General features: G+C 55.9%; 1 protein-coding gene across 1 annotated transcript in view; it reads right to left on the minus strand.

Moving 5' to 3' along the window:
* The window catches only part of HTRA3 (HtrA serine peptidase 3), a 35,774-nt gene that overhangs the window by 18,035 nt on the left and 15,571 nt on the right, over positions 1-2,168 (minus strand). Inside the window, exon 7 of the mRNA XM_023519675.1 lies at positions 287-382. Coding sequence (XP_023375443.1) covers positions 287-382 — 96 coding nt within the window. The remainder of the gene's footprint in view (positions 1-286; positions 383-2,168) is intronic.

Genomic DNA, 2,168 nt, shown 5'->3' on the forward strand with positions numbered 1-2,168 from the left:
GCTTCTCAGCTCAGGGCCTCCACTGCTCTGTCTTCCCCGAGGACAGGGGACAGTCAAGGGACATTTAGGCCGTGGAAGGGCATGGCCGATGCTCTAAGAGATACTTCATCCCTCCAGCCTACCCCTGGCTTACAGGGCAGGACTGAATCCAGCGGCCACTTAAATGTCACGTCTTACCAGGAAGCTCAAAGGAGTGGAGTGGGCCCAGCCCAGGCCCGATGCTCCCCAGGATGCCTGACCACCGCCCTCGGCCTCCCCGCCTCTTCTGGGGGTGCTGGGGACCTACCTCTGAGAAGGTGAATTGGGAACAACCTCTTGCACGTAAATCCCCTTGCTGACCTCCGGGAAGTCTGGGCTGCTGGCCTTTAGCTCCTCCATCAAGCTGAAAAGACAGTCCCCTGTCAAGGCTTCTCCTGGGCCTCCTCGCCTCCCTGCCCCGGCCACACAGGGAGGCTCCTCTGGGCTCCCACACTGCCTTGTCCCGGCACCGACCCTTCGGAGTTGTCACTCATTCTTGTCTGTGTCCCCAACTCAACGTGGGCTCCTCAAGAGAAACCTTGGTGAAAGTGGACGGTTAGCAGCGTGGAGAGGGGAGGGTGGGGGACAGGTGGGAGGAGGGGTGAGGGAAAGGAAAGAAGGTAGAAGGATGGACAGATGGATGGATGGATGTATGGATGGATGGATGGATGGATGGATGGATAATGGATGGATGGATGGATGGATAATGGATGGATGGATGGATGGATGGATAATGGATGGATGGATGGATGGATGGATGGATGGCTGGATGGATGGATGGATGGATGGATAATGGATGGATGGATAATGGATGGATGGATGGATGGCTGGATGGATGGATAGGTGGACGGAAGGAAGGGATGATAGATAAATGGATAGATGGAAGGAGGGATGAGCAGTGGGTGAATGGCGGAATGGACAGAGGACTAGACGGGTGGTATGATGGATTGATGGATAAAAGATGAAGGGATAGTTGAATGGAAGGAAGGAACGAATAATGGATGAATGGATAGATGGAAGGAGGGATGAATGGAACGGACAGACAGAAGACTGGATAAATGGTGTGATGGATGGATGGATGGATGGATGGATGAAAGAGAGAAAGAGAGCTCATGAAAGATAAACTGGCATGCTAGTCTGGTGACAAGTTGCTCTCAGATTGAATCCCCAAGTTAACAGTCGCTGCATCGCTTTGAGGCCCAGTTGGACTTAGCTCTTCCCAGAGCTCCCGACACGGCCACCTCCTTCTTCTTCGAACCCTTTGCATTTCCCTTCTCCCCGACTCCTTCCCTCCTCTGCCCCACTCCCTTCCGGGCACGCGCTCCATTGCAGACCTCACACTGGGGCAGAACAGAGGGATGAGCAGGACACGTCCCTTGCTCTCGGTCAAGGGGCTCACGGTCAAGGTGGGATGTGGGGCCCACGCAGTGCTGGGGACGGAAGTGCAGTTACGGCTGCTAAGAGGGGGTGCCTCCTCCCACCTGGGCAGCCCGCGGAGGTAGAACAGTGTCCCCCTAAAATTTATGTCCACCCAGAACCTCAGAATGTGACTTCATTTGGCAACAGGGTCTTTGCAGATGCAGTTGGTTAAGGGTTTCTAGATGACTTAGGGGGCCCCCCAAATCCAATGACTGATGTTCGTATTAGAAAAAAAAGATGGAGGGTTAGACACAGACGCGCAGAAAGAAGGAGGCCGTGGAAGGCAGACGCAGAGGTTGGAGCGATGCAGGTGCACCCTAAGGTGCACCCGGAGCCACCCGAAGCTGGGCGAGGCTCACGATGCCCCCCAGAGCCTTCGGCGGCAGCGCAGCTCAGTTTTCAGACTGCGAGAGAATGAATTTCTGTTGTTTTAAGCCAAGTGCGTACTAATTTACTATGGCAGCCACAGGAAACGAATCTAGGAGGCTTCCTGGAGGAAGCGGCACCTCGATGAGGTCCCGAGGGGGCCGCAGGCATCGGCATTCCAGGCAGAGAGGCTGGCCCGAGCAAAAGCTCAGAAGCCTGAGTGCGTGCGGCCCGCGAAGCACCTGTAGGTGACCAGGCGGGGCCGAGGGCAGGGGAGGGACAACCACTAATGCGGGGGAGGGCCCCATTCTTCAGACACACCTGGGCGTGATGGTCCTCATCCGTATGCCGATGAAGCGCTTCTT

Source organism: Pteropus vampyrus, unplaced genomic scaffold (assembly GCF_000151845.1).
Source record: "Pteropus vampyrus isolate Shadow unplaced genomic scaffold, Pvam_2.0 Scaffold231, whole genome shotgun sequence".
NCBI classification, from domain to species: Eukaryota; Metazoa; Chordata; class Mammalia; order Chiroptera; family Pteropodidae; genus Pteropus; species Pteropus vampyrus.